This window comes from Bombus affinis, chromosome 15 (genome assembly GCF_024516045.1).
Source record: "Bombus affinis isolate iyBomAffi1 chromosome 15, iyBomAffi1.2, whole genome shotgun sequence".
NCBI lineage: Eukaryota > Metazoa > Arthropoda > Insecta > Hymenoptera > Apidae > Bombus > Bombus affinis.
In genome coordinates, this window is record NC_066358.1 from 9,630,321 (window position 1) to 9,651,532 (window position 21,212).

Below are 21,212 nucleotides of genomic sequence, written 5' to 3' on the forward strand. Positions count from 1 at the left end.
TGAATTATTTTTGCCTCTTTATTATTGCTCAAGATTAAATTTGTGTTTCGCGAGGAATCACGAGCATATCGTTGAACGATAGATTTCGAACAATCGAAAAGCGGAAATGTTGCGAAGCGACGAGGAAAGTCGTTGGTCGGCCGGAAAAGCGTCGCTGGCACGATTACTTCGACGCCGTCAGCGATTTTCACGCGATCCGCAACCCTATTGTCGATTGTTAGGCCCGAGACCCGCGCTTGAATTTATTATGCGATTTTCTGCGCTCGACAGCTGACATTGATTTCGTCCTCCTAAACGAATCTTTTCCGCTGGGCATCGAAAACTGCTGAAACGTCTGGGCTTTTCTCCGCCAAAGGGGAAACCATTTTCCATCGTAAACGAAAACCTATTCGTCTTTACCTGTCATTTGCAATTTTTCATCACGCTTCTTAATTTGTTTTTTATCGGCAGCTGCTTTTCGTTTTTACCCGTTGGCAACGATCGGACTGAACCGAATGGAGCCGGAAATGGACCAAGAAAATGTTTGGAGGATGTTTTTGCGAAAATAATTATATCGTACGAAGTTGGTAAAGTAGAATTTAGATCGTTTGAGAAAGGAATTTTTTTTTACCAAATACGTGATTCCATTATCAGTGCCCGCATCGTAAGGGTACAAATTCAGTTCTTTGTGTTCGATCCAAGTGCAGCTATCCAAGCACAATTCCAAGCCTGAAACTCCGACGATCCAGTCCGGCGAAGGATCTACAAGATCATTTTTCACATTTCATATTTTAATTGAAATTCAGAAAACTTCAATTGATCCATCGTAATTTCTAGAATTTTTCAGTGGAACTCGTAAAGCATTTCTAAGTTTCAAGAATCGTCACATTATCCAAGTATAAATCGGGAGAATTATTTTTCTCCAAAATTTCCTTACCGATCATCGACACCAAAGACATCAGGTGATGTTCCCGATCAACACGGAATACTGCGAAAGTTTTCCCAGTCACATTGGGATAACTTATTCCTCTGGCTTTAATTATAGTTCTGATCTTTTTACTCTGTGAAAAAGTAAACCATTCGTAGATCGATATTTACTGTCAATGTTAATACGAAAAGAAATTTACGCAAAATTAAAATCCAATTCTTATAATTCAAAGCAAAGAATTTATTTTGACTGTAAAGTAACTGTAACTCTCCTTATTCCCTGCTACATTTAACTTTTCATGACAGACAAAAGCGAATTTAAAAAATTGATATAATGTTCTTGTTTTAATATTTACTTGACTCTTTAATTCGGATTCTAATTTCCTGGTTGATCCAAGTTCAGCCAGTTGTTGCAACCCAGGACTAGCTAGACCATCGTATTTCCAAAATCTATAATCAACCGTATGCGATGCCCCAATTACGTCTGAAAATCGAATGAGCCATCCTTTACTAGGAAAGTCCTGGAAAAATGAAAAAATTCGATTAAAAATGATTTTCCCATTAAAAGATCTTATTAAAGAGAGAAAACATATTGCGTAGCTCGTACAAAACTGTTGGGGCGTATGTTTTTAGTTTCAATTTTTCGATAATCACCGGCTGAATACACGAATCTGATCACAATAGTGGCTCTCATTTCAATTTGACCGAATATCGAAAATCGTTGAATCGAATGCACACGGATGCGATTCCGTATTTATGGGTAACGTTTTCCTATAACGTTGTTATATACCCGAGCCACATATCGTCGCAAGTTAAAAGAAAGTTTCGTCGAACTTTCTTTCGACCCATTTTCACGTCGTAAAGTAACTCTGTCCCCCGCGACATCGATAAAACAGCATCCAGTCTCCTTATTTAGCACGAAGAATTCCAATTGGAATTGAAATAATTCCTCTCCAATTTCAACTTCTTTCGATACTCTTCGTAATTTATCAACGTACACTCTTTATTTTAGCACAACGGTTTCGCACAAAATTAATTCGTAGTCGAATTTTATATGTTGGAAATGTTCAAAATAAACAATTTGTTTCTTACACGGTGTAACGTACGTCTAAATGTCCACGAACTAATCCTTTTTCCTTTCACCAAGACGATAATTTCATTTATACGAATTTTTCAAGAATCTTATTTCAATCGATCAGTACACTTAATTCACAGCGCTTCGATTTCAATAAAATGAAGTTTCGACGAAAAAGAGGAAGGTCGAAATAAAAGGAAAAGGAGTTGCTTCGCTTTCGCTACTCGTTCGAAGGAGTTTCTCATCGAAGAGACACGTCGATGCTTAAACAAGAAGATCGATAGCGATTCTATGCATTTCTGTTTGTCGATTTTATTTGACAAGCTCTCACGTGCCTTAGGATGAGTATTTCTAGACCAAAGTCCCTCGAAAGTAACTTCGTACTTCGCCTCGTCGCAGGCGCAGCACTTTTTCAGAACCTGCCCCTGGTCGTCCGCCTCGGCTCTCGAGTCTTGACATATCTTTAGCACTAAGTTCTGATCATCCATGTACCATGTATCTGGCGTCTCCAATATCGTTGCCCTGTGAGAAAAACAAGTGGAAGAACACGTGTTACCGGCCCCACGTTCCCGAGATTCCATTAATTCGAGATGTCAGCGTTTACCGAAATGGGCCAAGCTTTGCGTTTAAATGCATGCTGTTCAATGCGAAGTAGAAAGATTTATTTTTCGGTCGGTTTGTCAAATCGTGCAAAAAAATAGCGAAATATCGTTCTATTCTTGCTACTAGCGGTTTAATTCTGTTAAATTTTAGGATAAATTCCGAAATTGATAAATCGAAACATTTATCTTTGGAATTTTCTTCTATTTTAGAATTCTTCTTTTCCGATTGATCGTGAAAGAAGAAAAAATACTTTTCCACTGAATAAGAAAGAATGTTGACGAAGGAAGAATTTTCGTTACGCAAAATTGAAAGATAAAATGTTTGTTAAATCGTGTATTTATTAAATTACGCGCGATATTTCCTTTCCTCGCGTTAATTAAAAGATCTGTACATACAAAACAGACCAATATCTCGTTGATTTTCATTTTATAAATTCGAATAAATTACAGGATACGTAAACGACGAGAGGAGATAGATATAAATTTATCTATATGATTAAATTCATTACTATTTGCATGCAAAAACACGTTATCATTTTCCATGCTTGTTATTAAAATGTCCCTTCACCTGATAAATATGCAACCGCTACCTTCGGAAGGGCTGGTCCAGGCCACAGAAATCTCTTCTTTGGACATCTTCGAGGTCTCCACCACGGCGTTCGGACAACTTTCCGAGTATGTTGTCAACAACTCGTCTTGCAAATCGAAGATGCCACTCTCTGCCGTGTCGTCTTCTTTTTCGGGCTCGGCGGATATCAAAAACCTAGTGAATTTTCTTGGCATGATATCCGTACTATCTGCTTGCAACGTCACTGAAACAAAAAAATTGCGTTTCATCCTCTTCCTCCTTCGTCCTTAACTCTTTCGCGCAAAGAGATTTTTTTATTTTAGTCAACGATTCGTATCACGTCGATTACAATTATTACTTTTCTTCCTGCTTTTAACAAACTTCAGGGAATCGTGAATCTTTTCGTTCTCCAAAAATCATTAAGTTTCAAAGTGACCATCCTTTGCTCGCATACGTTTCTTCGTATGATCCGGCTATTCATCCAACTATGGATATTGGCATAGTCTTCGCACAAATTGTTTTTTATGCATCGATATCGTAACGTGATTTACGGCAAGCCTCATCTTCCGAAGTAGTTCGTAGACGATAATCGAGGGAATTAAGATCGTAACTTTCTAATGAACAATTTTCTGCGACGATGAATGCAGATAAATTCGTTTCCAGCTAATGTCGTTCTGACTTTGTGGACAGGACGGAATCTTGCTCGAATATCCGTTTGTCGGCAAACAAAATACAACAACGAACCACTGATCTTCTAAATATTTATTTCGGATATCGTTGTTGCAAAATATATTATCGTTTATCTTGCTATTCCTAATCGAGCAACCGTACGTCTCTGTTACAAGGCAGAAATGTACATTGGTTACCTCGTTGAAAATATGTACTTTATTACACGTGTCACAACAACGTTGTAACGCACCGCCGAATTCTAGCTGCATATATTTTTTATTGCTACGTTAAATTCTCTGTCTCGTGTAAATTTCTGTAGAGCGTATTAAATTCTCACGGTTTGCACACTCTCGCGACTCGTCCGATTATTTTGTACAAACTTCCCGCTGTTTTACCGAAACAATTGTTCGTTTATTCTGCGACAGACGAGGTAACATCGTTGCAAACGTTCGAATAATTTAGAAAAAGAAATCGAAAAGGGATCAATGAACATTTAATTTTGTAAATAATTATGACTCATTGCCAGACCGATTATTAGATAATACCTATTTTTCTTCAGACGGATAAATATTAATAAAAATTGGAAAATTATTAAACGACGTTACGAAATTTCATTCTATTTGTTCGATACTACCGATCAGTGGAAAATAACAAAAATGTTCGATTCGTTGATCTGGCAATGTGTTTTACCGGAAAGATGAGTATGAGGAGAACAGAATCATATATTTTCTTTACAAAAGCCTCGAAAATAACGAATTAATACAAATTTCGATCAAGCGCTTTTAGATAATTAAACGTTGACGAACATTTATTGGGAATGGAAAATTAATGCCTTGAATCCAGCATCGAGGGAAATTAAATTGGTTGCAGGCATCGTGGTAGTGAAGCAATTGCACTGGTTTTCTTTGACTCATTCGCGCAAATTACTCACGGAACCTTTGCTCAACAGTCTGTATTTTGTGCAACACAGGCGTCAAACAGTCGTGCAATAACGTTGTATAGTAGGTGTGTATACGATGTGATTCGGTTAGCGCGACGAACAGATTGATCGTAAGCTATTGAAACGAAAAACTCGTTTGGGTAAAAATTACGCAACTTCCAAGCTTCTAATTTTACATGCTTGAATTTTTATCGAAATATAATTCGTGCGTGGACATTGAAAATGTTATCGAACGATAAACAATACAACGCTATGGTAATGAAGTCTACGGTTAACTGCGCGAAAGTGACGATTTAACGAAACGGTAAAATAAAATGTTTTAGCTATCAAATACGAATTATAAGATGTAAATTATTGTCGTAGCAATTACTGTCGATAGATTGTTTCGATAAAAATGATCAAAGAATTTTATGTTAATAAAAAATAAGTAATTAATTTTGTCTAAAGTAAAGGTAATAATATCGTTTTAAATCTCTTCGTAAACAGATGTATGAGAGTTACGTTAGTCGACAGATATTACAAAGATTATATTGTCAGTGGCAACTTTTAGCATGTAAATCGACGACCGTAGCGAGTTTACAACCGAGTTCTCGGTTCTGTATGAATTTGAACGACTTTGCAAGCACCCTGTAGACATACAAAACTATCTTTTCCCTTCCAGTCGATTTTACTTCGTCTCGTGCGTATACATCAGAGACGTAACACGCAGATGTTTAGAGCATTTATGGCTTCCGGTATTACGGGTCTTCACAAACTGCGTCTAGTTCACCGAATAACTCAGTCGTCACTTAAACGTTGATCACAAATATTTTTCACGCAATGCCGTGCACGTATCTTCCTCGTCGTATTTTGCTCGTTTAAAACGATCTCGTTGATCGAGGTTTAGTCACCTTTGAAACAAAATTACACGAAGTAAAATAAATTTTTGGTATTTCCATTATTCTATTTTCACTTATGAAATATGTATGTGTACACGTTTCTATTTAAAAGAATAGCGTAATTGTGGGCAAAAATTATACTGCGCGTGACGATATGTAACGTTATTACATAAATATTTATTCTAATATTTTTAATTGCAAAATATGTACGCGCAATTGTAAATAATTCTCATTTTGGAAAAGTGACTGCCCATGGAATAGCGTGCACGACAGAAATTCCAAGAACCTTTTAGTATTCGCGTCATCAGCATGAAACTTGTTATCTACATTTCTGAGTACGCCAAATTTAGCTCTTAGGAAATTAGCTTAAATTTTTCAGCCACAATATTTCTCAGTACCAATTACAGTACACGATTAGGAAAGTAATTACATACGCGTTTAATTATTCTCGATATTGACTTTAACTTTAAACGAGTGAAAATTTTTCAAATTGTTAGAAACGAGGAATCTGGAAACTTTGGAAATCCTGAACATTCTGCGAGCTTTTAACTGCAAAAATTACGAAAAGTTTGAAAATCGAAATGTCTTTAAAATATCGGAATTTTTAGATGCTCCGAAAATTTGAACGAGCTGCACAACCTTAGAAAATTTTCAAAGTGTACAAGGTTCGTAAGTCCCGATAATGATTATCGCGAACGAGGTACTGAATGCTTACTTTCAACAATTTAATACAATTTAATCTGATTATAGTCTGTCTGCTATAAGCAGGTCTGGGTTAGGTCTAGGTTGCGTCTGCGTTAGTGTTTGCATATACCGATTGTCATTACCGCATTACAAAACAATTTCAATTATGAAACTCTTGTGACTTTTTTTTTAATCATTCTAATTGTACAGCTTCGTATCAGACATTGCATCTTAATAAATTCACGCAGAATTCTTTTCTTACGAACTACTCATTTCCTATAGAATAACGTTGAATCTGCAAAATTCTAACGCGACGTTTAATAGTTGAAAAAGGCGGTATACCGTGAGAGAGTTGAATAAATTCTTCTTGAACACTGTCTAGACGCAATGACGTTAAATAAATCCAGTCTCGAAATTGAAAGTTGCGCCAGCAAGCAGTGACACATGACTCTCACGATCATTCTCATAACCCTGAATTAGAAGAATTAACTGGGAAAAAGGGGGAAAACAGAGTTAAATGAAACCTTCGTCGATGTATCGTGTTTCCCACGCTGACACGCAGAAACAAAAGGAAAGAAACTTGCTCGATTTTGCAATTGCGCGTGGAAAAAATCTCGCCTAAGGTGCTACTCTCTAATCTGTTAATGTGGTTAGCGGTAACACTTCTAAGGTGCTGTCTTTCCATGAACGTTACACTCGGTTTCTTAGCTTTGTCATCATTGTTCCTCTACATTTTTGGGGATATTAATTTTCAAAATTACAGCTATGCGTTTATCTCTTTCAATTTCGTCCTGTACAACTTATCCGCTAACTTTAATCTCATAAAGTAACAATCGTCGATATTTAATACCACATGGTTACGTACGTTATCGTCACAACTGTCGCGAGCGAAAGAAAAATATCGAAGAAGAAAGAAATAAACGGCAGATTACCTTTGCAAGTAATTTTCAAACCAGCGGAGCATGCAATCTATTCAATGTCTCGAGAATTTAGTTGTCACGCTGCTTTATTGCTTCTCCGTTTACGTCTTTAGAAACCCTTCGAACGTAAATCGAGGAGATTTGTTGTCTGCGCGACAAGGTTTAATCGAATTCCCGATAATGTGAGTTCGCTTCATTATTTTTTTCCTTCTCTCTAGGCTGTCTTTTCTTCTGATGTTTTACAATTCTTTTTTCTATGCGATCGATTAAAACCTCTTCAATGCGAATTCTACGATTCTTCCGCATCGTGTTTCTCTGTACAAAAATTGTCTTTACGAGATGACTGTCTTGATATACTGGAACCGTATACTATCATTTAAGAAATTGAACGATTCTCTAAAAGGAATCGATACATTTTATCAATCTTTTATTCCGTACATATATTATAAAATAATAATTAAACTTAAAGTAACATCACAAAGAAGCAACTTCATTTAAAACATCCAATTTCTCACACCTTTTAAATTTACGATTCTCCAGCAGCTTCCATTGAATTAACGAGTAAGTTTCATTAATCGCGTCAGTTTTATCCAAACAGATCAACATCGGGTAAGCTCTTTAATGACTGGGGGAAGAATAATAGCAGCACGAAGACGTAATCGCAAATAACTTTTCTCAATGACCGTATAATCTAACGAAACGATCGCTCTCTATCATTTTACCGTATTTAAAGTTTAATTAAATGGTTGAAGGCTTTCCCTCTGTCCGACAGCGTGTAATTAGATTTAGCCGTGGCAGTTAAATTACAAGCAAGCTTTCGTTATTATTTATGACTCCTTCACTTACGACGTGCAATAAAGAAAGCAATATAGAGGATACGAATAAACAAAATAGGTATAAGCGATGCTTTACGCGCCGATAAATAATAAAAATAACTTTTTCTCTGTTTTATGATTCGATAGGATTTCCGCACGATGTATGTAAGAACCTGTTGGGGCGTAAGTTTGCGAGTTAAGCGTTCGTTTAATCACAAGCTACTATTTGTCGTTTTCCGAGTACAGCGTTAATTAACGGAACAATTTCGGCTCTGATTAAATTTTTAAAGTTTCTTTGATCGCGAATAATTTGGAAGTGACGCGTGCGAAACCCTACTGTTAAGCGAGTGAACGCTTAATATTTTGCAAACGAAATAGAAAGAGTGGAAGGTTTTAATTGCGGTATGGAAGGACTTTGCACCGCGTCCTTATTATTCGTTAGTCTTTTTGTCGGCGGAGAAACACAGAAACTGAATTCGAGAGATGACCATAAAACACATTCCCCGCTTTCTGTACACTATTGTCTTTCCCTACTAAATTGAAATTGCTCCGAGGTTGAAAAAGGAAACGGAACCTCTTTCCGCAAATTCGCAGCACCCTCAACTCGGTTAAATATTCTCAACGTTACGATCGTTTGTTATACTTTCCAAATTTTTTAGTAACGCGATAGTCTTTTTTAACGACATTGTTCGTAGCTTTTGAAACACAAAGAGAGAGAGAGAGGGAGAGAATAGTTATTAAATTATCAAAACAAAATGGCGAGATGCACGTGTTTGATTAAAAAACAATTGATATTCGAAAAAGACTATTTACAGGTATAAAAAATGGTAGGAGAATTTTATTTATCAACGCGTTTGTCTAGCATTTTAATAAAAAAAAAAAAAAACATATTCTCCTGCAAAAAACGGCAATGCATGGTTTATGGCAGAGGTGTGCAAAAAAATCGAATTCTGGCTACGTGAATTTTTTCAAAGTGGAGACTAAAACATTTAATGAACGAAGGATAAATAAGTTACACCATTGGGCAGTGTAAATGTTATATAGATATATATATAAAGAAAAAATAGGATATTCTATATAACTGCGGAAAGAAATATTTTGTTTCAAACGTATATCTTTACTTTTGCCTGACATAAATTTAGAAACCTGAAATCGTACTACGTAATTCATGGTATTATAATAAATGATTCAAACATAGTGGACGAACTAGCTCCTATTTCACTTAAGTAGATCAAAAGATCAGATAGTAGGTAATATTTCACGAGCGTAATTTAAAATTTATCGTAAGAACGCGAGCTTACAATTTGAGAATCCTATATCGTATGTTTAAAAATATTTTGTGGAAAAATTTTCTTTTTTTTTTTTTTATTAAATATTGCCAATAAATGTCTTTTGAATTATACGAAGAAGCAGAGTAACCTTTAGAGCGAGATGCGTATCACCGAGCGATCTGTAGAAATGCCAAAGGAGTTTTGGATAGCGGCGACGTGTAAGTACGTGTCAGAGTGTGATAATTTCAGAGAAGAGTGAGCTAAATCGAGCTTTGTCAGAGTCGGACAGTTGTGAACTATAAATCGCCAACGATTGCCTGTAGCACGTTTCCGAGGAAATTCGAATTTTTCACAGCGGAGATATTCCATTAAAAGCTATCATTGTCCATTGTCAAACTTTCCTTATTCGAACCACCACCGATCCATCGAACAAGTTCGCGAACGTTAAAACGAAACGTTTGGAAGAAAACATGGTACGTAATAGATGACGAAACTCTAATTCGACGAATTCGACAAAGCAAAAGTTTAAAAACAGAGAACCCTAAATATTTTACCATATTTTACCATGCACACTCTATCGTAAAGTGCGATAAATTCATGACAAAATATCTAGATCTCATATATCGCTGGAATCGTTTCTAAAAAGAGATTCACTCGCACCACTTTTCCACGAAGATCTTTATATACTTCCGATGCCGATTTCCACGATACATTTACAGCTACGAGTCACGAACTCTGATAGAATGCTCGCGCAAGCGGAGGAAAACACACGATAAATCTGAAGGGAATTCACGCGCGATTCTCTTCTCAACGATCCGTCTCCGATTCCACGGCGCCATTATAGTTGATTCGATGTGACTTCATTCGCATTCGCGATTCCGACCTGTGCACCGGTTGCACCCGGTGCATTCGTCGAACTGCATCCACGAGCGTGTACTTGGCACCTGGCTCGCGGCCAAACTGTTACGTAATGCATTAATTCACCGACTCGTAGGATTTGCATGCGTTAGTAACCGCGGGGCGTCTACGGTCCACGTTCACCGGTTTAGTTTTCGATAATTGCATCCAGTGTTCCGCTCGATGACCGAGACAAAGTGGATTACCGCTACAGCTATCGGACTGCTCGATGTTAGAAATTTTGTAAGTTTATACCGAGTCGCTTTACGTCTCCGCAGATTCGAATAATTTTTCTTCAAATATACGAACGAATATCTCGTTTCTATATCTTTTTTATATACATCTTTCGTTTCGATTTTAAGTTTCTTTGCATCTAAGTTTTATATTTTAATGGATGCTTGCCGTGTTAATGACGCTGTGTACACGAACATTAGGTGCCGCTATTAAAAATATAAAGACTGATGCGGACGAGCGATGTGACGTTGTTTGCGATAACGCTGTGCTATTCGACGGGTTAACATTTTTAATGATGCAACGCACACGAGCGTGTGATCCGGCCATTAGAAATATAAAGCAGTCAAATTGCACGGCGTTACCAGTGCGAACGACGAAAAAATTGCGAATTAGTCACCCTGACTAGTTTGCTAATTACATTGTTCGAAATATAATCCTGCCCGGTATAAATCAGTACAGCGTTACTGGTGCGAATAACACGGCGGAGAAACTTTGCCAGAAACCATTCGAATTCTCGAAAAACTCACCGCTGAAAATCAATAAAAATTGTACAAAAATTCGCCGATTCTTTATTTCGGCTATTTTGCTAATTCGAACGTACAGAAAATAGTCCTGTCAAATCGTAAAGCGTCATTGCCGAGAGATCGCTACTAAATACGACCCCGCGTCAGCGATTAATCACGCAGGAGACACGCGAACACGGTTCGCGATCGATCGTATGTAATTGACGGCGAACCTCGCGGACATGGTCACTGCGAATGAGGAATGGATTGAAACGTGTCGATGTATTTCATATTTGGTTGATTTTTTGGGAGAGGCGCGGTGATAGAAAGCCGGTGTACCTAGTCGACGGATGTAACGGATGAGAATATGCAGAAAGCGAGGTATAATTGCGATTGGTGAGAGATTGAATGGAACACAGATGTGGCCGGAGAGGCGAAGAGGGATAGCTGGAGGGATGGAAGAGAGAGAATGGGGTGGAGTTTATGGGAGAAAAGGGATGCGAATGTGAGTTTGTAGGGGAGGATGGTTTTACCGAGTTCGTGAGTGTTGGGTGATATAGAGATTTCGGTTGTAGAATAACGCAGAACTGGGGTTCTAGAGAGGAACGAGGTTCCAGTTAATGATCATGGGCCGTGGATCTGTTTACGAAAACTCATATTTATGGAACAGAACTAAGGTATAGAATTTTTACTCGAGAGAAATCCGTTTTCCTGTTAAACGAAGATCGCAGGAGGGAAATACGATAAGCACGTTTCTTTTGGTATATAAGCACTCTTCTTCTTTGCTTTAATTTTAATGTCACTTTATAACCAAACAGAAGAATTTTAATATGACATGATCGAGAACGAAAATAACGTTCGTACCGTGGAATCGATCGATGATGAATTTGCTTGAATTTTAAAACTGCTTTCACGCGAAAGATAGGAAATGTGACTTATCGTGTCTCCGCCTGTGGTCGGCAAATATAATATTTTCTATTCGCGAAGCTCTCGACTAAATCCCTGTAATTTCCTGGCGAAAACAGCCCGGATTTGATGTCAAATTTAAAAAACGGGGACATCCACATCTTGCAGAAGTTACACGCTTGTTTTTTATCTCATGGAAGACAGTTCTCGACGAGCGTTGAATCGCCAGTGTGCCCTGAATCCGCCGGTATCCCGCATAAGGTGACGATACGTCCTAGGTTCCTGGGTTTTTTCAATAATTGCCGTCATTATGGTCGAAGGAAGCAGTTCGAGAGAAATTTCTTTCCTTTATTCTCGAAGGTCTATTCAGACGTTGAACGGAGTGCTCTTGCTTGAGATATATCGAATGGTAGGACTAGACGATTGATAGCTCACGGTGAACGAGAATAAGGCGAGTATTAAATTTTCACTGAAATCGCGTTGTTGGCATTATTTATCGCCACGAGAGAAAAACGTGCCTTTTTTTAATGGAATGAGTTACGATGATATATCGTAGTTATTACAAGTTGAAAGGTCTCGTTCGCCTTGGAGTTTCGTGGTCGTTAATTGTTCAAAGTATAAACAAATTTCACCACTTTCCGTTCGTTGCCGTTTCCGCTCAGACGTTATTTTCATCGCGTGTAACGTAACAAATTCTGGAGAGTTTCGCTTTATCGGAAATTCAATCTTCGCGATACTATCTATAGGTGATATTTTACGTAAAAGTTTGTTCGCAGAGAGTTCACGATATAATTAATTAAACAAAAATTGTACATGTTACCAAATACCATAAAGTAAGATAAAAGAATTTCTCTTTCTCTGCCCGTTAATTATAATATGCAAATAATTATTTTTGAAAACATCGCGCTCGAGTAATCTTCCCGTGGCAATCGTCGAATAAACAGTAATTTGCAAGCTGGTTCTTCGAACCGCGAGCCCATTCAACTATTCAAAGTAGTCGCGAAGAGAATTAAAACTTCGAAACGACTCGATTCAAGTCCACCTTAACTTCTCACGACAAAGTTCGTTATTTCGATGTCGATTCGCGTTTTGATCAAACTATGCGTGAACGAATTTTTCCCAATTCCCTCGATATTCCAGATGTATATCACTTAATTGCTTCTTCCGGAACACTGTCGGACAAAACGAACTGAACGATCGAACTCGTTAAAGACGAGCAGTTTAGTTTCTGCGTCGATCAAGTATCATCGTAGTTTTCTAAAAGTAAAAGTAAAATCACTTAATAAAATACTCACCAGTGTATTTGGTATTTGGCATATAGGAGAAGACCATATCCGATCGGTTGAACAAGGTGATAAATAGGTGGTATTTCTCTTCCGCGCTGGAACGAGGCATCGTTGTGCCGTCTATGAGTCTGCTACATTTTGTTGCACTTGTGCTCGTTACTGCAGCCAACAGCAACAAAAAGCTGCGGACGTCCCTTAAGCTTTTTATTCCCTGCGAAAATGAAGCGCAAGATTGCTATTAAACTATGAACTTATCTTGACAATTATAAACGACCGCTATTATGTTTTGCGCCACGTTCACGAAATTAGCAGTTTAGCAAGCTTTTCGTCTTTGTGGAAGCTACGAGCTTCCAAAGAACTTATTTATGATTTTAAGGATCGATGTTCCAAAGTGAATTCAAGCTAAACGTTGAGACGTAAAGATTACGATACTATTAACTGTTTCGTCGTTATTCTAAAGTATGTACAAAGCATCCGGAATTGCAAAACATATCGTCGATGAAAAGACCGAAATCATAATTTCAAGGCGTTCTATTCCCACTTTCGAGTAAAGTGTTTGGCGTAGTTTGGCGAGAAAATTCGTAATAAACGACAGGACTGAAGATGACATCCCGGTTAAAACTTTCTCCCCTAGCTGTTGTTTCGATTAATGGCCATAATGGCACGTACGCTTGGAAATTGGTCTAAAACTGGCGTAGTAAATAAGAATGATACGTCATGAGCGGGATTAGGATCGGAAACCGATTGACCTAATTTATCCACCAACACCCACAGACAAATGGTGGCATACGGTGAGTTTTCATTTCGCGTGAATCGAAGGGACATCGTTTCTTTCTTCTACCCGCTGGCTATAGTGGAAAAACGAAAAATTCCAATTATCATCTCGCACGTTCTCCGCTCCATTGTATTCTCTACACGTGGCTAAATCTATATAGAAAAACAATTCACGCTATTTCTTTCCCTGGATATTTCTTTTCTAATGGAAAAGGAAATTTCTTTCCGATGGAAAGAAGAGATATGGCGGCAGAGAATTTAATTCCAGTGAAAGTTTCGTGTTTATGTATTCACCTGGATTTTATATTCAAACTTATCTCTTCTTTGTTAGAATAGGAAAATGAGACGAGTAACTCTTAAGATTGTATTCCTAAAAATTTGGTCAAATTTCACATCTCGAAATAATATTCTTCTTATTCCATTATGAATCTTCATAGAAATATATATTTTCACGAACAAAATCGAAGAAATCGAATGAAATCTAGAGATTCGTTTCATCTTTTAAAAATGTTACAGATACGCAAAAAGTTTTAATTTTTTGTATACGTTTGAATGCTTTCGCGATCCGCTGGTTTATGTGCTCCATTCAATCGACCGATAACACGATTTTCTCTTACGTAATTCCCAAGGTTCGCGGTATCATTGACGTTCGCCTTCGTGAAGATCTTGGCCGTGGCGATTGCAACGAATCCGTTTACGTGGCCGAGAAAGAATCAATGTCGTAACGACATTCGACGAATTATAACAGACAATAAGATACGAAGTAGAAACGCAAAGTGTTTTACGAAACATCTCCCAAATACCTACGAAAGATCTTCTATTCCACCCTTCTCGAATATTACTGTACGATTTTCGGTTTAGAGACTCTTAAAAGTTATTAGCTTCGCGTTATTAAATTATTTTAAAAAATATTCTATCCTAATAAGCTTCTTTAACGTCCTTGATAAATTTTATTAAAGATACTCTGTATGTTTGGAAAAACTGTATTATACATCGAGGGAAGAACGAGGCGTTTGATTTACGTAGCATCAAAGACGAATGTAACGAAAAAGGGGAAGCAAAAGTTTCAAAAATTCGTAATATTTAATAATTCCTATTAAGCTCATTTCCTTTGAATCTACGTTTTCCGATTATTATAATTTATTATCCTTTTCGCCGCTTCTGCAAATGGAGAATGTTCCTGTCAGAATTTGGTTGTAATTATATTTTGGCTGTAGGCAAGGAGGAAAGAAAAGTTGCCTTTAACATTGTTAAACGCAACAAATTCGACGCAGGCAGCAATTTTCACATTAACTTGCGTAATGCGGATTAATGGAATGCTTTTCGTAATGCGTTTAATACATTAGGTGCTGCTACGTCATATTGAAGTAAAAATATATAAGCCAGGAGAAAAACCTTATTTATCGAACAGATTTACATAATAATATCAACCATATGAATAGTAATTTATGGAAATGTAATACACGCGTGAATTTATTAAAAATCCAAAAATGTTTTCGCTACGTTAATATGCAAATAACAGTTGCGTTATTAACGTATTGTAAAATGTAGCGGTATAACTATGTCACGCGTTACCACGCGTCACCTACGTACTAAAAGATTAGAATTAAAGCGATCCGCAAGAAAAGAAAATATCCTACGTCTATCCTCGATCGAATAAAAGGGAAAGATCGAAAGAATCCTATTAACGATCAGCGACCTACGTTTTTCCTCGAATTTCCACTAACATCGGCAATCGCCGCCGATATACTGCTAAATAATCACGAATGAGACGAATAGATTTAATAATACCAGCGTAAAATAGATTAATAAATAATCCGATTATCGTACTAGCTATTTAACGAAGAACTTGTCGCTTCAATGAAAACAAGAAAATTGGCAATACGCGATACTTTTTCCGGTATCCATTAACGTCAACGACCGTTACAAAATACACTGAGAAAATGATCACGAAACAACGTATAAAGTTGTAAGCTTGACCAAGATGTATTAACCCCGGTAGAACACGGCGACAATTAACCAAATCGATTACTCAACGTTCGCGTAATCGCGCGATAAAAGCCGTCGCGACGACGGGATTTCCATTTTGCCAGCGGCGTTACGTCTCGTTAATTACGTAACGACGTCGCATTGTGCAACAATGCAAAATTCAGCGGATCTCGCGGAACGGGCCGCAGCACGAAATGTCACTTTGCCGGATGCCGGCTTCTATTAAATTAGAATACGAATATTCCGCGGCGAAGCACGTGAATGCCGGCCAGCCCGGCGTCTGCCCACACGTGCGAGGAAACGTGTGCCTGTACTACTTCGTCCGGCTATACACGTACACCAGTTACTGGCTGACTCATCTTGGCAAAGATACAGCGCGCCATCAGACCCAACGATTCTTTTCTCTTTTCTTCTCGCGCGTGGCATCATACCAGTGAACAGTCTGTTACATATACACAACCTAGAAATTTCGCGCGGTTTCTTTCTCGTGAATTTTTTCCTCCGCAGTTGCTGTTAAAACGATCGATGACGCGATATCGCGATTTCTTGCGAATTAAAAATGATCAACGGTGACGTAGTATCGCGCTTATTGACGAATTGAAAATAATATCTGCCGAGCAAGTGATAAAGTTGTTTGGGAATCAGGGATAGCCGATCGAGCATGCGTTTTTTGTACATTCCGGTGCTTCTGTAAATTAAAAATGACAGTGAACGAGTTTTACGAGATAAAAAGCGTTAGGTTGCTCTTCTTCTTTTAAGTTTTTATCAGAGTTTATATTCTTTTAAAACGATGGTAAATAGAAAAGAAGATAGAAAGAGCAGAGATAACGGCGTTAGGTGAAAGAGGTATCGAACGCATGTGCTATTAAAATACAGTTTTACGATCTTTTTATTACGCTTATGCATCATAAACATAGGAAAACTAAAACTGTATCGAACCATAAAGAAAGAGAACCTTTTCGGTGTATCGTTCTACGTTTGGAAACTGGCTTTAAAATATCCATCGATAACAACGTTATTTACGCGTAAATGCAAATTTGTATTGTCCCAGTACGAACGAATGCGACAACAAAGATTAATTGTTTCACGTTGCCTTTTAATATTTTATATCGATTATCTGCCTGGTTAGTTATACCGACTATCTCTACCCATTTCTTTTATGAATACCTCATATAACCGATTAATTATCGTTTCTTCCCTTATCCGCTCTCAAACCATTGCCTTATATCGCGCTCTATTTTCCCTCGCACAAAATATTTTTAATTTTGAGATTACGAGTCGTACAAGTCCTCGCAAACATTTTTCATCGTTCGATCGTACGATTCCAGCGAAATTAAATCTCTTGTGTCTGATAAGGACGAATAACAAGCGTCAACCAACCATAAATTCACCGTGTCTAAATATATTGGCCGAAGACGATACATATAGGGCGGGGTATTTGACTCGATCTGGCATTCTGCCATTCACGCTGCATCCTCGACCGCAGAGTAACGACAGGAATTCAAACAATACCTCGTGTTGAGCCACGACCATGATTTTCCTGCGCGTCGCGTCACTATTCAAAAGTTTACGCAACTCTGTTCGCAAATTCAATTGGCGTGTTCGATCCTGGTTTCATTTTTACCAAGCGATTAGAATCGAAAGGTTCGCCCAACAGATTGCTCCACTTTCTTTCACCTTTTGTTCCCTGAACTATAGCGGCGGTTATAGCGCTTTTAGCTCTGAATACTAAATACTAACTGAAAGTGATTGAGAATGATTTTGGACGCGGTAGAGATAGTTTGGCATAGAACGATACACGTCCCTACGATTTCTCCTGCGAGACAACTCTAAATGCGATATTGGATCGTAATTCGGGCAATAAAATGATAAATGATATAAATTTAATGACTGTTGGCAGTAGAAAAGGTAGAAATTGGGAAAGAGAATCGACGTACCCACTGGTAATATCCGATCTTTTTCACTGTATGCGAGGATAGAACTTATATTATCCCTATTATACGATAGTAGGTGAGGAAATAAGTTTGAAGAGCGAGTGAAGTGGAATAAAAAAAGAGAATAGGAGGAGAAGCTTGGAGGATTGCATCGAGTAGAATGAAACTGCGAAAGACAGATTGCGAAGACCGCCAATACGTCATTCGAATGTCAATAAGTTGGGGGAGGACGTTTTAAACCTCTCGAATGGTAGTAATTTTCGTAGAAATTTCGCTATTAAATTTCAGACCAACGTCTCTGAGTCGAACAAAGTTCCGAAAACGTGATGCCGATATTTACGAGAGAATAGTTTTTCATTTTCAAATAACGAGAATTAACAATTGTAACAATTTCTTTGCATCTCTCTTGCGTTTTTTTCTAGAACGCTCGTTTTCACAGCCATTGCTAGCAAATAAATATAGACATATAGTACATCGTAACGAAAAATAGAAATGTCCGTCATATCTGGTGAATACATTCTTTTGTAGAAAAAAGTGGCTACCTCCGCACAATGGTATCTATTGTAACAAACATTCCTATTCAAAAAAATGCCCTTTCAGTTCTCTATTTCGGCAACGTCAACGATCATAATTTTTATTAGCCCTGCTACATTTATCACAAAAAATTGTGACTCTACGAGTTTTTCATTTTATTTTCTACATTTTTGAAACTTTCGTATCTATCGTTGTATTCTCTTTGTATTTTCCTTCTTTTATTTTCATTTCGTTCCGTTTCCTTGCTCTTAAGAACAGACATTTTCGTTCCGGCGTATGATCCGTAACTTCTATTCGAACAGGCACGCGATTATTTGTTGCTCGTATTGCTATGTATTATTGCTACTTTTGTTGTTAACGAACTGACGCAAGTAGCGCGATTATCGTTACATCGTTACACGTTAATCGGCCAACGATACAATCAAGCGTTAGTGCATTTATACACGTCTATCGCTGGAAACGCGCAGCTTTTTCAGATGAAAACGGATATTCCAGCCAGGTCGAATAATACTCTGATTGCGTTTGCTTTTCTTGATGCGGCCTGCGATCGAACGCAGAATTTAAAGAGCGTACGCCCGGTAGAACATGAGAAAGAAAAACTTGTTATCGTGGCATTTGGTAAACATTGTTTGATGAAGATTTGAGAATAGAAAACAATTACGTTGAATTCGTTCCTTATATGTATAAAAATATAATAAATTCCTATTCGAACATATTTTTTAACTATCTCTTCTATGGTTTTCTTATAAATTTCTTAAATTGTTCTAAATCTAAGGCAAAAGTTGTATCATCTTGCGTAACTTTCCCGAAGAGAATCGACAAAACGTACAGGAACACGGTTTTCCTCTAAAATGATTGATGAACGCGATCAAATGGTTCGAGAAAACGAGCAACTCCACCATTTTCCACCATTTATTTAGGACGCGGCTTTTAAAGTTTGAAAAAAAGTTTCAGTCACAACGTCAGACATCGTCGCAACGTCGTCGTTTCTTTTTACTTCTACCTCTTTAACCCAACTTCCGTCTTCTTCGACGTAGAATTTCTATAAATTCTGACTACTTGAACCTATTGAACCTCGACTTATCGTACGAGCTATCTTTGCGGTAAAAAATTATTTTTTAACACTTAATAGTTTTTTACAACGGTTCGTATTTCTTCTTCAACCTTTTACGCAGAATTCCATCTCCATATTGCACGAAACCGTACATGTTCTTCTACAATATCTCAACGACGTTTCAACATTCCCTAGTCCGCTCGTTAACTAACATTTAGAACGAGTCTTTCCTGCTCAATTTTTACAGAACTTTTAGCAACGTAGCGAGATTGTTTATATATTAATTCGAACGCCAATTACATTTGTAAATATCACGTTGCTTCGATGTAGATACAGTGTTACACAGTTACGAAAGAGTGCACTCCGCTATAGAAAGTATCTCTGTGAGTCATTTCTGGGGTCATTACCAGTTTGCACCCTTGCTGCCCTCGTGACCTTTTCTAGTAGGCACTTGGTAAATCGTGTGCATCGAACGAATCGATATTCGCATAGTGTCTTTGCGCGTGAATGATTCCATTAAAGCTGATTTCGCAAACGTTCCCGAGGTACAATAAACGCGAATAATGTATCATTCGTTTCTGCGAGAAGAAATATTTGAAAACATAGCGACGGATTGAAATATTTGCTAAAAAGAAGTTGACAAAATAGATATAGAAAGAATAGTCGATGAAATAGATATTACATAGAATATAGGAAATGTTTAGATATTTAGATTAGACGAGCAGCAATCTAGTTACTGGAAATTTTCATGTTAATCTGAAATTTCATAAAACTTTGCAACATCTCCGTTTGTCACGTGCTTGAAAACGTACAAGCGTAAGATACGAAAACGTACCATCACACATGTATTTCAATTTAACGCGACAGTGAAATGAAACGAAGAATAAAACTGTTCGTTTCATCGTATTGTATCAACATTCCCCGTCGGCAATATACATAGATCGTACACAAAGGGATTGTGTCGTTTATTACATTCGCTCTTAGTATTATCGTTCGATACATTTTTAGCAACATTGTCACTATTTTATTTGTTTAAGACGAGCTGAATATAGATAAAAATTCTATAAATTTTATCAGCATAGATGACAGCAAAGTATGTAAATGAATTATACTTTTATCCAATATATCGTTATATTTTATTATATATATATATAAATAACGAGAGGAAGGTACCCTTGGCAATCCCAAAATGACACGAGGTAACAGAAGATTATCATTCCGAAGGAAAAGATTACTTTGGACTATTTAATTATAGGTAAACAGATTAGGAGTAGAAATTCTGCTTTCGATAATGCTTGATAACTGCTTTTTTGATCTTATCTTTAATCTATACAACGTAATGATATTTCATAGAGCAATCTGTTTATACATAACTATGTTATGATCTTAAGTATTCGTTCAAAAATCGTTCAATTTCTTATATAGATAATTCTACCGTAAAAGGTATAAAAGTTTGGTACTCACCATGATGACAACTGGAATGATTCGTACACGAGCGTAGAGAACACGTGGACCGAACTTAAAACGGTTGGTTTTCGTGCTTCATGTCACGTGTGTTAAACATAATCGAAATAAACATTCGAAAGATCCGTCACAGTCGCGAGTCTCTGGCCAACTGACTGCGTCTGTCGAGGCGCGCTAATAACAACTCACCACTTGCGCAGATTGGCTGCGCAGTGCGTTTCAAAGGAGATTCTTCCGCTAGGGTCAGACAGCACACTCCATATGCGTTCCTGTTATTTCAACGCGGCTGGTTAGAAACTTTTTCTACTT

At 37.5% G+C, this 21,212-nt stretch overlaps 1 protein-coding gene across 5 annotated transcripts in view; it reads right to left on the reverse strand.

The window, feature by feature from the left end:
• Positions 1–21,212, reverse strand: part of LOC126925115 (spondin-1-like) — a 34,158-nt gene that overhangs the window by 6,833 nt on the left and 6,113 nt on the right. For 4 of the 5 annotated variants that reach the window (XM_050740372.1, XM_050740374.1, XM_050740375.1 and 1 more), the window contains 7 exons: positions 20,904–21,172; positions 13,164–13,365; positions 3,152–3,395; positions 2,317–2,503; positions 1,263–1,427; positions 917–1,040; positions 611–741 (listed from right to left, as the gene is read on the reverse strand). In XM_050740372.1, coding sequence (XP_050596329.1) covers positions 611–741; positions 917–1,040; positions 1,263–1,427; positions 2,317–2,503; positions 3,152–3,395; positions 13,164–13,365; positions 20,904–20,906 — 1,056 coding nt within the window. In that variant the 5' untranslated portion in view covers positions 20,907–21,172. Of the gene's footprint in view, positions 1–610; positions 742–916; positions 1,041–1,262; positions 1,428–2,316; positions 2,504–3,151; positions 3,396–3,532; positions 3,954–13,163; positions 13,366–20,903; positions 21,173–21,212 lie in introns of those variants that run through there. The other variant, XM_050740376.1, reaches the window with a different exon arrangement.